This window comes from Paracoccidioides lutzii (assembly GCF_000150705.2).
Source record: "Paracoccidioides lutzii Pb01 unplaced genomic scaffold supercont2.30, whole genome shotgun sequence".
NCBI lineage: Eukaryota > Fungi > Ascomycota > Eurotiomycetes > Onygenales > Ajellomycetaceae > Paracoccidioides > Paracoccidioides lutzii.
The window spans coordinates 274,621-292,106 of NW_015440976.1; the positions used below are offsets into that span (position 1 = coordinate 274,621).

General features: G+C 46.6%; 5 protein-coding genes across 5 annotated transcripts; 2 read left to right on the forward strand and 3 right to left on the reverse strand.

The window, feature by feature from the left end:
- Positions 1-2,573: 2,573 nt before the first annotated feature.
- On the reverse strand, positions 2,574-3,934 carry PAAG_08202 (IBR domain-containing protein; the record flags this gene model as incomplete). Its single annotated transcript, XM_002789902.2, has 2 exons — positions 2,574-2,898; positions 2,964-3,934. 2 exons carry the CDS (start codon positions 3,932-3,934, stop codon positions 2,574-2,576), a joined length of 1,296 nt encoding a protein of 431 aa, XP_002789948.2.
- Positions 3,935-6,118: 2,184 nt separating this feature from the next.
- PAAG_08203 (phosphoenolpyruvate carboxykinase) lies at positions 6,119-8,807 on the reverse strand (the record flags this gene model as incomplete). Its single annotated transcript, XM_002789903.2, has 6 exons — positions 6,119-6,818; positions 6,887-7,038; positions 7,105-7,659; positions 8,055-8,255; positions 8,354-8,429; positions 8,518-8,807. The coding sequence occupies 6 exons, from the start codon at positions 8,805-8,807 to the stop codon at positions 6,119-6,121; spliced, it is 1,974 nt and encodes a 657-aa protein (XP_002789949.2).
- A 2,803-nt stretch (positions 8,808-11,610) lies between these two features.
- On the forward strand, positions 11,611-12,340 carry PAAG_08204 (hypothetical protein; the record flags this gene model as incomplete). Its single annotated transcript, XM_015846447.1, has 2 exons — positions 11,611-11,874; positions 11,993-12,340. 2 exons carry the CDS (start codon positions 11,611-11,613, stop codon positions 12,338-12,340), a joined length of 612 nt encoding a protein of 203 aa, XP_015701111.1.
- Positions 12,341-13,198: 858 nt separating this feature from the next.
- PAAG_08205 (26S proteasome non-ATPase regulatory subunit 6) lies at positions 13,199-14,896 on the forward strand (the record flags this gene model as incomplete). The annotated part of the gene is made up of 3 exons (XM_002789905.2): positions 13,199-13,657; positions 13,792-14,612; positions 14,704-14,896. The coding sequence occupies 3 exons, from the start codon at positions 13,199-13,201 to the stop codon at positions 14,894-14,896; spliced, it is 1,473 nt and encodes a 490-aa protein (XP_002789951.1).
- An 801-nt stretch (positions 14,897-15,697) lies between these two features.
- PAAG_12516 (hypothetical protein) lies at positions 15,698-17,486 on the reverse strand (the record flags this gene model as incomplete). The annotated part of the gene is made up of 5 exons (XM_015847995.1): positions 15,698-16,116; positions 16,191-16,385; positions 16,413-16,748; positions 16,842-17,280; positions 17,316-17,486. The coding sequence occupies 5 exons, from the start codon at positions 17,484-17,486 to the stop codon at positions 15,698-15,700; spliced, it is 1,560 nt and encodes a 519-aa protein (XP_015702398.1).

The following is a 17,486-nucleotide window of genomic DNA, read 5'->3' on the forward strand; positions in this document are numbered from 1 at the left end:
CATGCGGCATACAGTCAGCAACGAGTGCCATTGGAAACGACCAACACTCAGGGCAGAGATATATTCCCACCTGAGGTAAATTACATACACATGTATCCCCAAAATGTATCTGGTGACAATTGGGGAATGGCGTTCTGGCAGCAGAGGAGACGATAGTAGTCGGGACATTCGCTTGTTGGTAGCGCGGCTGAGGGACGCAGCTGTAGTACCATGGCAGTTGCTAGATGGATAACGGGGGAGAGATAGAAGAGAAAGACGACGGGGAGGGAATATAGTGATGAAAGCATTTTAATGCATGGGGTATGGAGGATGGAATAGTTGAATGAGATGGGTAACTATTTTTTTCTTTGATCCCTGCGGATTTAATTCTCTCCCTCAGCTCTGTCTGTCCTCTTTGTCTGCTGTTATATAACTATGTATGTGTAGGTATGTTAACTACCTACCTCCTGCAGCATGGCGATTCGAGTCATATATTTGAACTTGAAATAGCTGCTCAAACAAGACTCTTTATATGGCCATTGTAAGTCAGGTAAGAAGAAGCAAGCCTTTTCAAGACAATCGTGCGGTGCTTAGTGCTGACTTTCTCCCTAGATTTTATATCTCCACTCTGCCCCGTAGATATTAATGATGAGTTAATTACCGTCCAACCAGATATCTTCGTATAGCGTGCTCAACGCAAAGAGAGAGCAGTCGGCCAGCTGAGAGCGTCGTCATCTAGGTTGGTTGGTTGCATCGATTCGTTTATTACAGGCACCTCCCCTGAATCCCGGATCAGCAACCCTTGATTTGTCTTTCTATTTGATGGATAACTACCCCGTACTCCATGCCTTTATAGCAACTGTCCTACCGACGATGCACGGAGTTTGCAGCTTGGAAAATGAAGAAAGAGAGGTATAGTTACAGCATTGAGCGCGGGCGGGTTGAGCTCATTTCATGCGTTAGTTGCGGCGATCCCGAAGTGGTTAAACTTGTGGTTGGACGAAGCTATTAAGTTAAATGTGCTAATGGTTATTCTTAGCATCTCACTAACTATATTAATAACATGAATAACCGCATTTAACTATTAAGTGCCCGAATGGTTGGTTGGTTGGCAGCTTGCAAAACAAGTGAGACCCTTAAATGAACCAGTTTACGGGCATTGGCACATATGATCGGGTAGTTATGTAGATATGGACAGGGGGCGGAATAATAACCTAGCAATTTCACATAGAAGTTTCATCGGATGCATGGATAGTTAGTTGATTACCCCTAGGCCTTTTAAAAGGGGGCTGATTGAGCGCTCAGATACATCATTTGGCCCTGAAGATAACTAGCAGGTGCCCTGGTGGTATCTGCAGTACGCGGTTTCGGATCGTCTCCCATCTCACCGGCATTGTTTAATATACTTGCTGATATCTCCGAGAGGTGTGTTTTTAAAGCCCTTCAAATGCGGTTGTTATAAATAAGTTACTCCACAACAAGGGAAACGCTTAGCTCAGACTGCCTGGCTTGAGGGAATCGGAACGCTGAATTTGTTTCCGGTTTAGTTATGAACTAATTGGGTAGTTGACTAGTTACATCCCGCTTGTTTCAGAGATTTAACTATCCCGGTTGATTGAACGCAGCCAGATTTTTTAGTTGCTTAGATTGCTTGATTATATTCACTTCATGATTTTCCCTGCTTCTCTCACAGAGCCCTGCCTACATTTATTCTATTACTCACCATTCCCGTCAGTTAGTTACCTCTTTCTCCTCCGCCTCATTGGTATGACAAATGAGTATATCATGGATACTAGAGCCAAATCAGCAGCAAACTTTGCCGTGTTGGCAATTCAACTGCGTGGGACAGTGCATGTACTGTGCATCTCTTGTCTCACGTCCTCAAGTATCCCGCCGAAGGCCCCCAGATGATGTTGCCAGCAGTTCATTCTTGAAAAGCAATCATTTTATTTCCGTCATGCTTTGTATTCTGGAGTAGATTGTGTCCTAAAGGGTTAGGCGGGCAACTTGCAACCGGGTTAGGCATCCCACCACCATTACCAGCCGGGAAAGGAGATGAAATTAATTTTCAAACTGTAGTCTATTCTAGACACTTTGATTAGGGGAACAAGGTGTGAATGGTGGACAGGTCGAGGGAGAACACCGATCCTTAATTCCGTGCAAAGCCCTACGTAATGCTTGATGGTCCCATGTTCTCCTCTGAAGATGGCAACTTGAGAGTCTATGCGCACAGTCATCATAAGAAATCAGAATGCCATATATTCTATCTCATGCTATTGCATGTTCACCGGCCAAGCTGACGGAACGCCTGCCAGTATCTATACCAACTATTGGGAGAATTACGGAGCGCGAAAACTGGAAATTGAATCTCGTTTGCGGAAACGGTCGCAAGATTTGAGCAGCCGAAAATTTGTATCTCTTTTCTTATGGCTCTGGAAATTAACGTACAGAGGTGGCTAACTTGGACCGAAAAAATCAAACCAAAATATGAGAGACAAAACATCGACAACAGAAGCATTGAGCATCATTTGGCGGTATTCTGAACTCTAGCGGTCGGTCATACCATGATCTGAATAGGAAATGTCTCCGGATGTTCACAGACGGTTGAGTTTGCAGTTAACGCAAGCGCTTAATTGACACTGCTGACATCGAAAAATGAATCTTGGGAAGTAACTCATACACTCCTCGCACTGATGGAGCCCTTTCACACGATACCAGTGCCCTGTATGGTCACATTCGTGCCATTCTCGAATACGGCGAATACCCACCTCAGGACTCGGTGGTCTCTCATCAGGCCTTCGTTCACGAGCTACAAGTTGGTGATCCCTTTCAAAAAGGCGACTCTCAACCCATTGCTCGCACCGACAGGTTTTCCAAATTTTATTACAAACATAGCAAAATCCGGCGCCGCAATGGCAGCTAGTTGGATAAATAGCAGTTAGAGTCTCTGCGATGTGGTATATTCACAAGGAGATGGAACATACGTTACGTGGTTGCAGCCCGCTCTGAGTTCGATTACGCGGTGGCATTTATAACACTCTCTCCAACCCTCGGCCTGAACTAGCTCCATGAACGCTTGCTCGATTTTATCGCCATCGCATTCCCCTGAATGTGCGGGCTTCTTGCAATGAACGCAAGTAGTTGTGCCACACGCACCGCATTCAGCAACGTCGAGCTCAACCGCTTCCGCGGACATGTATAGCGAACAAGTCGGATTGGAACAGTACGTTCTGTTGGTATCGTTATATTCCACTGACTTCTCCTGAAAACGCTTTACCAATTCCTCACCCAAGAATGCTGCAACTCGTGAGAGGGCAATTGGCTGACGACAGCAGCGGGGGGGAAACAAAGTGTCGTCGGTAAAAGATTTCTCAAACAATTTTCTTATGCATGCTCGACAGTAGTAATGGAAGCAGGGGGTTTCGATTATGTCGAAGAATACCTTGGTCTCCAGGCAGATTACACACTCCAACCGAAGGGGTTCCGGTGAGAATTCATCCGTGTTGTTTTGGGAATCGCCTGCTTTGACTTGGGCTTTTGTTTGGGAAGTGCTTCTTTCGCCTTCACTACTTTCATCAGCTACATCTATCTTAAAAAACATATCCAGTGTTTTCCTGTACAGTTCCTGCGGCTCCGGAGCTTGGAGTCTGGGCACATGTTGTCCTGGACTGAGTGCGATCCGCTGGTCGTTTACAGCTGCGTTTTCCTCCTGTAAGATTGCCGCGATAGCAGGAGCATCCTCCTCGACAGCTCTGCTGATGCTCCGGGCAATTCGACTATCCTGAAGAGATGCCTGAAGTGCTTCCAGATCTTCTTGGTGTATCCGCAATGCCAGTTCCTCATCGTTTGATTTGCCTTCGGCCTCCTTTCCCTTTCGATTTTTTCGATTTTCAAGTGCTTCTCCGATGTCTTGCTGCAGTAATTTCATTGTGGTAATAAGGGATTCTTCGTCCATTTTGCACCAAGCGTACCAAGAGCCACGAAGAACAAACGAGACTGGGCAATATGCCAGGGCATCAAATTAGGGAAACCTGATGGTTTTTGGCCAAAGAGGGGGGGGGGGGGGGGGGGGTCAATGCAGTGCTGAGCTCTGCTGTGGGTGAATTTTTGTCATGAAAAGGAAACCCGGGGTGAAAATTTCTCACAAAGGAAGGCCGGGTAGCAGCATATCTGGGCTAGTGTGTTATCTATCTCTGTTTGGGCATTCTAATGCATATGGGGGAACCTCCCGCCAGCACAGTTTCATATCTACGGCTACCCAATTTAGGGGCTTGAGAAACAGGAGATGGCGGGGAATACAAATTCAGCAGTGGTATTGAGATAATTTGGCATGCTAGTTAACATTAAGCATTCATGTCATCTCGTTTTCATCATTCTGATGCTAGTGGTTTTCTCAGCCAAATGATCCGGCGTATCGCAATGCGGAAGAACATCTCGGTGTTGGTATCTATTGTGAATAGATTCTCAAGGAATGATTGACAAAAATATATCTCGGAGAAGATGAGATAACCAAATAGCAAGCAGAGTAGTTAGCTATACTGAGCTAGTAGTATGGGCTGTCTCCAAATCATACGAACAACATAAACTTGAATGCTTCACATACCCGTTTCTCCTACGTGAAAATAACATTTAATCCGCAGCGAACCATTGTTCAGTGCACATTGAACTCACCAGCTTATTCCATCCATACGTGATTAAGGGAAGGGCTGCTGCTGCGCACCGCTCATTCAGCTGAAAGTTAACGACGACAATCTTCTCCCCGCCCCGACCGGAATCTGCAGAAAAAGCATTGGACATCATAGTTAAAACGGAACAGAAAAATTCGGTAAAAGGAAGATTTATTGAATTCAACAATTGATTCCGCAGTTGGTCCGCAATAAATATTGTAGGCAATGTGTCGCTTTTATAAACCATGGCAAGGATGGCTAGCATCGTTACCACTGACCTCTCTTTACAAAGGAGATACGAGCGGTAGGTCGAGAGGAACAAGTCGCATTGTGGACCCGCTGTGTTGACTGCAGTCACCATGTGTCGCAATCCCAAATTCGCTGGCTAGAAATACAAGAGAAGACTGGAAGAGAGAAGAGATGAAGTCGAAAGAAGAGGATGGACGTTTCAGGGGGTGATTAGTCAGTAGTTGCTGGTTACAACATCGAGAACATTCAACTCCAGATGGAGTAACTATACATACAACACCCAACCACACAGGATTCTAATCATGTTATTCTTTCAACAAACAAGAAATTTTGAGGGGTTAATCACATCTGCCACTAAATGCCAGTTCTGCTGCTCAATCTCTCTTTTTCTCTAGTTTTTCATTCAATAAGATTCAATAGTTAGTTATCGTTTTTTGATTTCTGAGAGTTCTCACATCTTCCCTAGGTCTATCGGTTCCCTCAGCTCAAATTCCATTCCTCATATGCACTTGCACAAAACAAAATATCCTAAAAAAAAAAAGAAAAAGAAAAAGAGGAACTTTAACCATCAATAAAAGCTATATTAAACTACATATTAAATTTAAGACCAATACCTCTGGTTTTGTTTACTTTCATATCAATCTGTGCAAGCTACGTTGCTCTGGCAAAATCACTCCATTTATCAACCAAACCCATTTTAAGTCGGCTCTTGTATACATTATTTATAAATGTACGTACCTACAAAGGAAGCTATTTAAAAGTGAAAAAATCATCACAACAAGAAAAAGCTATTAAAACGGCTATCGAGGTAGGAAATATGCTGGAGGAACAGGAAACTGTAGATTATGAAATTGAGCATCTCAACAAAAGAAAACGAGGAAACACAGTGAAAGGTACAAGAGATTGAAAGGAAATTGGAATCATCATGTAAGGAAAAACGTAAAAAAGTGATCTTCTGGAATACAGGTTTGATGGCGGCCTTGGGGTTGGGGTGCTTTTGCTCGTGGACTTGGCAATTCATCACCCTCTCCTCTCTCATCTTCGCCTCCCATCTCACATAGTCATCTCTTGTCTTACTCTCGATTCTCCACAGCCCCTTCCCTTCATCTTCATTGGTATATACATGGTTTTTGAAGGAGGAAACGGCCCCTCAACAACGTTCGTGGCACTTTTGCGCACCCTCTTCGTCAAAACATCCGTGCATCGATCCGTTGGAGAAAAAGTCACGCAGGAGTCGGGGTGCCATTGACCTTAGCAGGAGCAGCTCCAACACCCTTGGTGCCTTTCAAAGTAACAACAGGTGCAGCGGCAAGAACCTCCTTCGTAGCCTCACTGCTATACTTCTTGAAATTCTCATTGAACAGCACGGCCAGCTTGTTCACCTCACCCTCAAAGGATGTCGAGGCGGTCCAGCTCTTCTTGGGATTCAGCAGCTCGCTAGGGACGCCAGGGCAAGAAGTAGGCACGTAAAGGTTGAAGACGTCATAGACTTCGTAGTTGGCTTTGGCGAGCTCACCACTGTGGATAGCGTCGAGGATGGCACGTGTGTATTTGAGTGGGCAGCGCTTGCCACCTGTTGTGGCACCAGCTCCGACCCAGCCGGTGTTCAGGAGCCAGGCGTTGGCCTTGTGTTCGGCGATCTTGTCGGCAAGCATGCGCGCGTAGCGCATGGGATGGAGCGCGAGGAAAGGCTGGGCAAAGCAGGAGGAGAAAGTGGCTTGAGGCTCCGTGACGCCGTCTTCTGTGCCGGCCATCTTCGAGGTGTAACCGGAGATGAAGTGGAACATTGTCTGCTCGGTGTTGAGCTTAGAAATAGGTGGGAGGACACCACGAGCATCGCAGGTGAGAAGGATGATGTTTCTCGGATGTTGATCAGCAAGGCAGGGAATCTTAGCGTTTTCAATGTATTCAATTGGGTAGGCGCTGGAATTTGTTAGCTGGAAATAAAACATTTTCTAAGTCTTATTTATGGAAAGAGAGAGGTGGCATACCATCGGGTGTTCTCAGTGAGGGTGGAATCATCATAGTCGACTATTCTCGTAGTGGGATCAAAGACGACATTCTCGAGGACGGATCCGAAACGGATGGCATTGAAAATATCCGGCTCCTTCTCTGCTGACAAACCAATGCACTTGGCATAGCACTGTGGGTTTGTTAAGTTAGACAAAATCCCAGACATTTTTAAGGTTGGAATGGGGGGAAAGCATACCCCTCCCTCAATGTTGAAGACACCACGGTCAGTCCAGCAGTGCTCGTCGTCACCAATGAGAGCGCGCTTTGGATCGGCTGACAGGGTAGTCTTGCCAGTTCCAGACAGACCAAAGAAGACAGTGACATCACCGTCCGCACCTTGGTTGGCCGACGAGTGGAGTGTGAGGACGCCGTGTTTTACGGGCATCTCGTAGAACAGCACAGTGAAGACGCCCTTCTTCATCTCTCCAGCGTACTCAGTACCAAGAATGACCATTTCCTTTTCGGCGAAGTTGATGGCCACGGAAGTAGCCGAGGTCATTCCCTCGGTCCATCTGTTGGCGGGGAATGAACCAGCGTTGTAGATCACGTAGTCGGGGTGGAAAGACTTGAGCTCCTCGCGGGACGGGCGGATGAGCATGTTGCGCATGAACAGAGCATGGTATGCACGAGCGCAAACAACTCTGACGCTGATTCTGTAACGCTCATCCCAACCGGCATAGCCATCAATGACATAAATTCGATTTCTTGTGTTGAGATAGTCGACAGCGCGTTCTCGGTTGATTCTCCATACCTAGCGAATTAGGGGCGGATTAGTAAGCTGAAACTAATCATTGACGTCATAGCATCACCTGATTCCCCGGATCGACAACATTGGGTGCGGGGGAAGAGGCAGCCAAGGGAAGAAGTAAAACAAGAGAAAGAGTGGTGGTAAATAATACAGGGAAATTAATGACATCCAGAAGGGTACATAAGAACAGAAGCAATGAAAAAAAAGGATCATGGTTATGTTTGCATGAGAAAAAGCAAAAGATAACAAAAAGTGGGTTTAATGCAGGGATATCTGCATCTGCAATCTGACGATGTTGACAGAGCACGCGAGCGACCGCAACTTGATATAAACATGCAAAAATATGTAGCACTGCATCAAAAGAATATAAAAATGAAGAAGAAAAGGAAAATACATACATCTGGAGTCATTGGTTTGTTGACAGGACCCCACCAGATTTCATTCTCCGATGAAGGCTCCTTGACGATTCTCTTGTCGAGTGGGGACCGGCCAGTCTTAGCACCCGAGTAGGCAGTCAGGGCACCGCTGGAAGTGATGGCGGTGCCTGTTTCGTAGACGAGGGCATCTTCGTAGAGGGAAGCAACGGCAGGGTTCGCAATCTATTTGAATCGTGTTAATAAGTTACATAGGAATAGAGTAAGTATATTAGATAATAATATATGAGAGAGAAAGAGGTGGATGAACCAAGCGGACTTACAATTGAAACTCGTTCGTAGTCGATGTGCGCAGTCTCGTGGAGTTCTTCTTCGAGCTCAGTGTGCCCCACACCAGGCCTGGAAACAGGAAAAACCGAGAGTTTAGCGGCCCTGCAATTCTCATATCATAGACAAGCAATGACGGAAGAGCTGAGAATACACATACTTGACGCCACTAGGATGCAGGGCAGTCCGGTTCACAGAAGTGGCCAACATTGTTTTGAGGGAGGTTGACAGTGAGGATGAGTGGTAGTTGGAGTGGAGTTGCTTAGCCGCCTGCTGTCTGGCGAAGTCTGAAGAATAAGAATCGAGGAGAGAAGACGTGTGAGAGTGAGGAGTGTTACGAGAAAGGTTATGAGAAAGGTTATGTGAAGTTGGGGGGGAAGGAGAGGGTATATGAATGGCGGCACGAGTAACCGTGGGCAAGGGGCCGCCCGAAGCGGAACCGGAATCCATGCAGGCGAAGTACGGGACGAAGGGGAAGGCGAAAGGAACGAAAGGAACCCGGCGAAAACCAGGAGGATGAAGAATCCGAAACTGGAGGCGGCGCTGTCGCAGTTCTCGTGGGGCCTTTGCACGGGAAGTCTGAATTATGGTTGTAGCAGACAGGGAACAGTGGAGGCTATTGGACAAGCATAGAGCCCTCATGCTCTGAAGATAGGGGGAGTGGGGGAAGGAAGAGGGGGGGGGGGGGGGGGGGGGGGGGTTTTGGTGGGGTTGTTTGCGAGGTTGGATAGGCGTAAGGTAGGGCTTGGAACAGGCTGGAGAATAGGCATGATCGGGGGGTCGGTTGCGGTGTCCTGGGCGGCGGGTATCCCAGACATAGTGGTTGGCTGGGAAAGAGGCTGCTAATGCGCACGATGTCATAGGCTGAGAGCTCCACTGCCGGCGGGAATTCCCGGAACAAGCCGGGCTGCACCTGGAATTTGCTAGGGATGATTGCATTTGGCCCGGGTTGTCCCGACTTTTCCCGAGGCCATGACGAGCAGGGTTACATCATCATCATCACAGACACGTAACTAAGTAGTTAACTAGAGTTAACTAAACTAGAAAAGCAGTTAATTAGTTAGCTTATTATTATTATAACTAATTGCTTTGCAGTAACTAAATATGGACCGGGCTGCTCCTAGGAGCCTTGGATAAGTTTCCCGCTGCTAAACCCCGCCTACAGAATACAATAACTATCAGAGACAGAGATATAGTTAACAGAGAGACATATGTGCATAGAGCATAAGCACGTGCTCCGTTACATACACCTCCCCATCCGTTTTACTGGTTTGTTGCTTTTTCAGCAACAGGTATCCCGTTAACGCGGTTGTCGTTAGATCCTAACCATCGGACGCTCAGGAAATCGACGTGCAATATATTCCGTCACCTAGATCAATCTCAGATCCAAATAGTAGATCATCCCCTCCCAACACGGCAATTCACGGCTATTTGCTGATTCGTCCATTTCTGCTGTCTGACCGTGCCAACCGCCAACGAGTAATTCCCCCCCATTTTAACAATTACACTTTTGCTTACCAGGGTTATGACCTTTCATGGGTTTGTTTTCAAACCAGGACCAACTTTCATGGGAATTTGGGTCCTCAATTATAGAATCTCGGCCCCCGTCTTGAGGCATGGGCGGGCGGATTTGGAAGAAAATTCGGAAAAGGTTCTAGCGCAACGGAGATTACCAGATTATTATTAGATTGCCCTATTACCCCACTCCTGCTTTCTGTTGAGCTTTTTATTTATTTTTATTTTTATTTTTATTTTTATTTTTATTTTTTTTTTGCGCTGAGAGTTTTTCTTTTTTTACTTTTTTATTTAATTTTTTTTTTAACCTTTTTCAATTTTCGTTTTATTTTTATTTTTTTATTTATCTATTTGCTTATATTTTTTGACCGCTAGTCGAATCTCAGCTGGCAGCTGCTCAGATGGCTGGAGTCAGGCCAGATATTTGGTCTTGCGATTCAAAACCATGTATTCTGAAGCTGCCAGATGTGTCCAAGTCCCAGCCAAGGAATTAACAGCCGTTGGTTCCCGCTTTTTGACGGGGGTTAAGCTGTAGCCTGGTCTGGCTCCAAATGTCACCCAGTCCATGATCTGTACTTCAACCTTCGTGGCTCTGAACAAGAGCCGTCCTTGCAAAATTGCCTGAAGAGGAACTTTCATCCATGAGCCAGGTCAGTCAGTCGTGCTTCAATAGAAGTAGTCGTATTTCTTTCCAGGTCAAGGGACGGCATAACAACCCTTGCAGCTAGAGAAATTAGCATGCAAGAGACTGTGGTGTGTGTCTGAAGTTTTGTAATCAGCAGTTAAAGGAAAAGGTGTTTTTAGTCTATAGTCTATATCTATACAAAGATATAACAGAGATGAGTGTCTTAACACTTTATCAGCCATCTCAGGTAATTACTACCAAAGTACAAACCTTCCCCACTCATTTCAGGTATATAAATTTCATACCATATGCGCTGGACCATTATTCCCAACTTTCAGAACTCTGATACTTCTGCTGATGTTTCAGGGCTGCTAGCTGAAGAAGTGTCCGGTTGGCTGCCACACTTTAGAAACAAAACAGAACTCGGAGAACCTGACGCAAGATGATGATGCTGATGATATGGCAGTGCATTCCGCTGCTGTTAGCACTTTGCATGTTTATTGATACCCACCTCAAAAGAATGGGGCATGATGGCTTCCGTCCGATTTAATTGCTTCTTTGACCATGTGATATTGTCTGGCTAAAAAGAGTCAAACCTGTTTTTCGAACTAATTATCTTCAAAATTGCTTAATCAGCTTAATCTCCCTCAAATCGCCAGCAGTAAATATACTAATTCGAAGGGATTAAAGGTAGAATAGAAAGGTGATGTAGTGGACCTTGCCCGTGGTCTGCAGCCACGACAGAAGATATGTCTCTGTCTTGAACATATTGCTTGAGCATGCGGGATCTCGCAGTGGCAGCTCATCTAGACGCCGCAGGGTTCTTCACCCAACACCCATTCTCGGCGTGACCCGACCTCCGGTGCACTGCACGAGTGCCCAATGGGGGTACGCCACGCATTGTTGCATTTCATCCTGAGAGCCTCCAGCGTCGTCGACAGTTCTCGAAATAGTCAACGCATCCCGCTCAACTTGGAGGACTGACCCAATATACAAAGGAAATGACTGAGCATTTAGTATTGAATATATTTTCCGTTGGTCCCACCGTAAACTAAATAGCATAACAAATTAAAAGGGGTTGTTCGGAATGGGATTGTCTAGCAAACTCCAAAAATGCTAGCTCTGAAAATCCTCGTCACCCAAATTACCGGCCCTCAAGATCCAGAAACAGCAACGGCAGACGAACAGAGTCACCTGGAAAGAGAATTAGGCTTCTTCAACCACTATGAACCAGCCACCGCCGCATCAGTCGACGTCTTCGCCGTTCATGGCCTAAACGGCCACTGGGCAAAAACATGGACCCACAGCTCGTCGCCTAACTCCAACTGGCTCCAACATTACCTGGGCCACGACATCCCCCCAGAGCCCGCATATTCTGTCCATGGACTGCAACTAGCATGTCCTCAACATCTCCGTCGGCAACATCAACAAACTTCGCTGACCAGTTGCTCGTCTACCTTTATCGCAACAGGGGCACGCAGGAGGAGCAAGATAGGTGCTCATCTTCATATGCCACAGTGTGGGTGTCAAGCTGTCCATTACTTGCGGCCAGGAGGGCCCCAGTTTCGATGATATCTCCAAGCAAGTGTATGGCAGTGTCTCCCTGGTGAAGCCGCACGACAACTCGATGAAATCGAAGAGTTTTGGCTCCGCTATCTTCGTCAGCCATCCTCGTCCAATGATGACGATAATAGTACATTTTGCAAATTTCCGATCCCTGGAAGATGAGAATTACATGATTGTCCTATACAAAATCCAAAACATGTCCAAAAGCACTACGGAGAGCAAGAAAAGCGCTCTGCTCAATAGCAACCAACCAATTGAAAGATTCACCAGCTCTTAAGTCTAACCAGCGTTGAGAAATACAATCAATGAGGGTAACAGTTGCCTATCCTTTGCTGAAAAGAAGAAATGTTCTGCCAAGCTCTGTAAATCTTCCAACGACTCCCGCATCGAGGTTGGATTGGTCGCTCAATCGGTGGAAGTGGGATTGGGTATGCTGAAAATGCAGAGAGCTAACATCCACAATCCTCCTGAACAGCTGGTCTTCCCCGACCACAGAATAGGAATTCTCCAATGTTATGAACATCGAGCATTTTAGGATCCATGCGGGAAGAGGTTCTGTCCGGCCGAATGGAGACGTCGATTTGATGATCCGGACTTGAGAGCTAAAGAACCTGCAACTTTCAGACGTCCTAAAGCGCTGAATATTTCTGAGAAAGACGGCTCAATCGACAATGTAACGCTGAACTGTCTATTGCCAAACCATCAGGGCGCTGTGAGACCTATTCCTGCAGATATCTGATAACCTGGCGTATTTTGTGTTTCATAAGGTAGCACGTAATATTTCCCTGATTGCTCGAGGTAGATGAAGCAACTAAACAAATGTGCAGCTGGTAGCAAAAGGGTCTCGATACGCAATTTATATATATATATATTACGATCAGTTCCTTGACGTCGTTCGCCTAGACATAGTCAGGTGAATGACCAGCTGAGCTAGCACTATTCCAGAACGGGTGGGAACAACCATTTTCCAGTTCTCCGCGTCCAAAACTCCACCAAACCAACTCAGAACATCTCCAACAAACCACATTTTTCCATATTTTCATATCCATCAGCTCGATCTCTTTGTCCACTCCTACGCCCCCTTCTCCCCACTCCCTTTCTCCGATTTCCCCGTTCTATATCCCCTCCCGCAGCCATGGGTTCCGATCTACAATACGCCAAATACCCCAACCTCTCCCTCGCCCAAGACATCTTCAATCTCTCCAACCCAGCATGTCCTCATACCGCCCAACAGGCTTCGCTGAAAAAGCTCCAATCTGCCATTTCGCAACATCAAATGGCCCCGCTATACCGACATTTGGCCCATCCAATTGAAGGTATCTTGAACTCCCCAGGAGAAGGCACCACGCAACATGCATCTGCTCCAGGCAGTAAAGTCCTGGTCACGTCGAATCTCTTGTCGGGCCGAAAAGCGCCGCAGAAGATAAGTTTACCATGGGACGAGAAGCTGTACGACACACTGGTAGAGGAGAATAAGAAAGAACTGGCTGCTTTGCAAAAGGAAGAGGAAGACGCCGCTGAGGCTGCTGGGGATACAGAGGTGCAAGCAGCACGGGGAAAGCGAGCGGAGTTCTGGGCTCGAGTAGGTGATAAGGTAAGTTTTATTTTGTTTATTTAATTATCTGTTTCTTTTTCTGAAAGCGATATATACGAGATATATGGACGGACTGCTTGGTTTTAGAGGTCAATTTCTTTTTCATATCTAACCATGACGTGCGCAACAATTAGGACAAGGCAGTCGCGGCTTACGAAGCAGTCTTTGAGAAAACCGGCATCCTAGGCACAAAGATCGATCTGGTTCTGGCAATTATACGTATTGGATTATTCTACGGGGATAAACCATTCGTCAAGAAGCATATCGAGAGAGCTAACGCGCTAGTCGAGAGCGGCGGCGACTGGGATCGAAGGAATCGTCTAAAGGCTTACAAGGGCCTCCACTTGCTCACTGTCCGCTCATATAACCTGGCCGCCCCGCTCCTGCTTGACAGCCTGTCCACCTTCACCAGCTACGAACTATGCACTTACTCGTCCCTCGTTGTGTACTCTGTCCTTGCGGGTTCGCTTGCCCTGAAACGCCTTGATTTTAAAGCAAAAGTCGTCGACGCTCCTGAAATTAAAGCTATTCTCGGAGAAGGTGAAGATAGGCTGTCTGCGCTGAGTGGCGCTATTTCGTCGGGGCCCGGTGCTGGAGATGAAGAGATGAAAGATATCACCAGCGCGACTGCAGGCGGGCCGTTGACAGCTGTAAACCTGACGACTCTTGGCGCTGAAAGCGGATTGAATGTTGAGGAGGAGACACCCATGGACTTCTCCCCGCTCTCCAATCTCGTCAGCAGTCTGTACAACGGCATTTATCGCTCCTTTTTCCTTGCATTGGCGGACGTGGAGGACAATTTCCTTAGCCAAGACCGCTACCTTTACGAACACCGGGCATGGTTTGTGCGGGAGATGCGATTGCGTGGATACCAGCAACTGCTGCAGAGCTACCGCGTGGTTGGCCTAAGCAGCATGGCGAATGACTTTGGCGTAACTATTGATTACCTTGACAAGTATGTCTGCCCGTTCGCGCTGAAGAGATTATTACTATATCCTTGAATTTATAGATTTCGATTTGCAGAATTGACTTGAATCCGGTGCTAGGGATCTTGCCAAATTCATCGCCGGCGACCGGATAGCATGCACGATCGACCGCGTCAATGGCATTATTGAGACCAACCGGCCTGACGACAAGAACAAGCAGTATGCTGATGTCGTTAAGCAGGGTGACGCTCTTATTACGAAGCTGCAGAAGTATGGTCAGGCAGTGAGATTGCGGGGCAGTGAAAGGGGTTGATACAGCTTCTATATTGAGCTGCTAATGCGAGGTGAAGTGATGGGTCGATCGATGTTTAGTTAAATTATCCCATAAACATATTGTATCTTGACATTTTGTCTGGCCCTGCTGAGCCATGCTTTGGACCACAGAAATTTTTTTCTTTTCTTTATTTTTTTGTTATTTTATTTCTCACCAGTTTATCTCTTTCTGATCACTAGTTTCCTGGATTGAAACTAGAATGGACCGAATGGGCTTTTGGCATTGAGCCATTACGGTCAGACCATTCCTGTAACAACGTAACCGTGATTGGCTGAAAATATTATAGACATGCAATCCGGAGTATCTCGGTTGGGGGATTTGATAGGCATCATAACAACATGTATCTGCTGCTATGGCGCCCCATACATGTCAGACGGTTTTCTTCTCCGGGCAAAGCTCAGACGGCCCTGGGATCTTTCAGAGGACCTAGTGCCTAGAACATGGGGTACTACGATAACTTCAGATTTGCGTGGTGTTCCTGATTGACAGGTACCGCGCTAATTATCTCTTCTCTGATTGGACCACGCATCTCACCGCCCAAACTTGGGGGGCCCTTCCCAAAGGCTATGCTGCCATATCACCTGACCCCTACCTGGCAAAAAGGCCCAATCGCCTTGAAGTCTATATAGTTAGTTACTGGATTAAGGACGAGAATAATCCCACAGTGGTGATCTCTAACAGATGGCAAGCCCGTTGATTTGTAAGTAGAACCACCGATTTCGTTGTTAGGGATGTCAGGTGAGCCTATGGAATTATACTCGTACATCAATTATTCTTAAGTCATGCCAGTTGCAAAATGATGTATTCCATCGCAAACGTGCAAACTTCAACAACAAAAATAAAAATGGCACCGACTCCCTCTGTTATCAAATCATTTGACATCCCAATCAGAGATATCGCGTCGTCGTACGCCTGGATAATAGGATTGAATAAGCGTTTTTGGTCTTGCGGGGTGCCAACGATAATTCCTCTGTCCCCATACGGCAAAAGAATGTCTCGTATAGCTCTGCAAAGAGTTTTGGCAAAACTCAGATATTTGGGGGAACTCAGGTGAAAAATACCCTCAAATCCATCCGCACCCATGTCGCTTCGCTTAAATCTTGCAGTATCCCTGCAGGAATCAGTGAACCACTTTCTCAGCAAACTGTTGTTCGGTGGAGAAAATTCGTTGTTAGGATGCGTTTCAAATCCACCAGTTCCTATGCCTTGTTTGGTATTTGTGACTTTCTCATGACTTCCGGCGCATCATTTGTTTACTATACTATGTCCTGACCAGCCATGTAGCTGATATAACTTCTGCGCAATTGCTGTAACTTTTCCCAACCGTTGACCGGCACACTGCCAGGTAAGGACGTAGAAGAACGACTCATCATGTGGATATGAAGCAGCACCTCAATAGCTATGAACTCCATGGTGCCGGTCTGGTGCTGTGCGCTGCTGCGCTCACTGCTGACTTCCTTGGCAAGATCTGGATCAATTAGCACGCCTCAGTGACCTTCCGCCATTTGAGGATCGGTTATTGTTATATCGTTTTCTGAAATATCCTGATGAAGGATGTTCCCATCCAGGTAAAGAGATCGATGCACCTTTATTGCATCATGAAGCGCTGTGAGAAGCTCCAAGGATGACCTGTAGTTATAGATTGCCCGGCCAGCGGGTGAGATTATCAGACACCAGAGGACACAATTGTCATGGAGTTCTTCACCATTCCTGGTGAAGAGGCTCAGCTTGTGCGCTGACTGAATGGAGAAAGTTGGTTCATTCTCTTCCTGGGTGTCCCTTGATGGTTGATTGATGGAATGCGATTGTTTGGATACCTGCGACCCCTTATCTGGGGACCTGTGTTTCCTGGAAGATGACTTTTAATGGATATCTAAATGACGGGGTTCCGTGAGGGGTTGAGATTGATGAAACGAGGCTGTACTGGGGCGTGTGCTTTTGAAGTCATGGTGCTTATCGTCGAAAGCCATGTCGCAGCCCATGTCAGCGATGCTGGTGATGGTGCTGTGGCCAATAATTCTTGGGACCCCTTGGGCATTTTTCTGACCTGCTAGCTTGAGGAGTTCCACCTCCGGGTGCTGCTTGTCTGATACCCATGAGAGCTTGGCTACACCTTCACCTGTCCTTGTTTGCGAGACAACACGTGGTCCCATAAAACACGATGGCACATTGAAAGAAAGCATTTCACCCAGCTGCAGCATCACTTCCTCTGAGGTCCCAGGTCCTCTGACAGTTATTGATTTTCTGCCACCTTCATCCCTAGCAATTAAAATGCCCAGTCCCAGCCCCTCAACACTCATCATGGTGTAACCCACATGCACCTGAAAGAACTGTCTTGAGTCTTTATAGGTATCGATGACATTCTGAGTTGTATGGACTTGAGTAGTTAGACATTCACGTCTTCTTCATCTTGGTCCCGCAGACAGCGAATGCGTGAATGAACCGCTGGGTGGGCTGGGTGATAAAAGACCTCACACACGTAGTGGCCCATTTGCAGCAGGGTGTCTTTGATCCTGATCTCCTCAAGACTTTTCGAGCTCTTCAACCACCAGAACATGCCTCTAGTCAT